This window comes from Cebus imitator, unplaced genomic scaffold, assembly GCF_001604975.1.
Source record: "Cebus imitator isolate Cc_AM_T3 unplaced genomic scaffold, Cebus_imitator-1.0 Scaffold548, whole genome shotgun sequence".
NCBI lineage: Eukaryota > Metazoa > Chordata > Mammalia > Primates > Cebidae > Cebus > Cebus imitator.
In genome coordinates, this window is record NW_016107863.1 from 652,893 (window position 1) to 655,219 (window position 2,327).

A 2,327-nucleotide genomic window follows, 5' to 3' on the forward strand; every position below is an offset into this window, starting at 1 on the left:
TTTTTTTTTTTGGTAAAATTTACATTCTTGAAAGGCACAAATCCAAGTGTCCTATCTGATGAGTTTTAACAGATACACCCAATTGTGTCACTCAAGCCGTTATCTAGATGTAGACTGTTCCCAGCACCTGAGTTCCCTTGTGCCCCACCCAGTGGATCCCTTCTCACATCTTTCAGCTCTACCAGAGGCAGTCATTTTTCTTTTTTTTTTTTTCCCCAGCATAGGTTAGCCTGTACTAGAATTTAACACAAATAGTTATATACTCCTCCTGTGTAGGGCCCTTTCACTCAGCATGTTTTTGATATTCATCTGTGTTGCTGCGTGTATCAGAAGTTTGCTCTTTTTAACAGCGGACTTTTGAGCTGTCATTGGGAAGTACCCAGAGCACTGTCATGGAAGTGCCCCTTGCCAAATGGAAGGGCTGCCATTGACCTCACCAGCCATCCAAAGAGGGCCAGGACATTTGGAAAATCAAGTGGATTCTCCAGCTGGGCTGTTAGAAAACCACTTGCTTCTGTGGAGAATCACTGGGTTTTATAGGCTTAGCTCTAGAAAGCATCATTTTGTCATCTCTGAAATGACAGTGTATCCAATTACATCTCTCCTTTCTGTCATTTTACACCCACAGTTGAAGATTCCTGTCTCTGGATCCAAGTCAGAGGGTCATCTCCACGTCCACTCAACCAGAAGTGGCCCCTTTCACAGGTATCCTGGGGAGGTGACAGCAGTGGGGGAGTGGGAGGAGGACTTCCTAATAGAAGCAAGCCTGACTCCATTTTTATTTCATGTTAAATGGCTGCGGGCATAGGAAGAATTAGTTTTCAAGCTTGAAGCTGAAAGTTTTGTGGCCTGGGCAGCAAGCCAGTACTGTGGCGCTTAGCTGGGTCCAGTTTATCCATACAGTCTACTGAATTGCCCTCTCCTTATGCTGTTGAATTTGTAAAACTTTACAGTTATAATGATCTAGCTCTATCATAATTTGATGCTATGTTACAACTTCTCACTTGACTGCCTCAATTGTTACAAATGAATAAAGGGCATGGACTCTTGTTCCCGAATTTATTCATCACATTCTTGCATAAGCTCTCCACCCCTTAATTGGCTTTGCTTTTCTGGTTGCCAATAGCTACATCCACTCACTTCCCCCACTGGAAGCCTCTCTCAGAGATGTTTGCTGTTTAGCCAGACTGTGTTTTAATTCCCAAGGACAAAAGGAGCAGGCAGCCCCACCTAGCTCACCCTGGGCTCGATGACCTCTGAGCCTGGGATTAGTGCATGAGCTGGCTGGATTCCAGGCCAGGAACTGTGAATTAGGAAATGATAAATAAACTGCTCCTTCTCCTTCCTGATGTCCCTTCCATTTGCCTGTCAGTCATTTTTAAGCCTGCCTTGGAAGTCGAAGCTGGTTAAATAATGAGAGCCGGTGAAATGTTGAAACATGATGTTGACATAGCACTCAAACAAAATCATGTTTAAAAAATTTAAGGCATTATTCAAAACAACTGCTTTCCTACCCCCTTTTTTTTGACTATGGCTGTTGCCTCAGCGCTCATGGATTAGAGAGACTGTACTTTTGGTTTCTCTAAGGTGGCACCTTAATGAGGTCTTCTTAGAGCTCAAGGATGGTCAGCAGATTTCCGTGTTCAATCTCAGTGGAGAAAATGGTGATGACGTGAAAAAGGAGTAGAGACGACCCAAAAGACCCAGGTTGCTTCTAGTCCAGCCTTCCCTCATCTCTACCATGTGCCCACTGGCATGGTGGCCCATCTGAGTGACAGATACTCCTGCAAGCCAGTTTTCCAGCCACCAGTAGGATGACTGTATGTGCCATCATGTGGTAATTTTGGTATAAATCTAACTTGGGCACAACAAATGCTATTTGTCGTTTTTAAACTGAATCAGAAAGAAACTCTTACAAATTTAAGATGATTTATTTGAAAGTGCTTTGTATAAAAAAGGAATCAAAATTAATAAAATGTTTGTTGATCTTTGCTAGTTCTCATTTCTTTCCTTTATCTTCTTCTTTCCCCTGGAATTTTCAGTTCCTCAATACAAAGCCTGAGGCTTAGTAGTACTGAAGGAATTTTTTTCTAAATATTGACATGAGAATGCTGAGGAAGACCGCTTTTGTTTTTCACTTTACCGTGAATTCACGTTGTTAAGTAGCTTGTGGACATTCTCCATCACTTTGGAATATTTTGTTTGCTTTGTTTATATTTATTTCTATTTCAGACACTAACCATCTGCCCAGGTGAAGATTTGCAAAATAACTGCATTTATTCCAAACATTTTGAAAGCTTAGAAAATTTGTATGTGTACATGTACAG

At 41.7% G+C, this 2,327-nt stretch overlaps 1 protein-coding gene across 4 annotated transcripts in view; it reads left to right on the top strand.

The window, feature by feature from the left end:
* The window catches only part of LOC108293801 (cytochrome c oxidase assembly factor 1 homolog), an 87,742-nt gene extending 85,751 nt beyond the window's left edge, over positions 1–1,991 (top strand). For all 4 annotated transcript variants that reach the window (XM_017515374.1, XM_017515371.2, XM_017515372.2 and 1 more), the window contains 2 exons: positions 629–705; positions 1,588–1,991. In XM_017515374.1, the coding sequence (XP_017370863.1) occupies positions 629–705; positions 1,588–1,687 (177 nt within the window). In that variant the 3' untranslated portion in view covers positions 1,688–1,991. The remainder of the gene's footprint in view (positions 1–628; positions 706–1,587) is intronic.
* Positions 1,992–2,327: the final 336 nt, after the last annotated feature.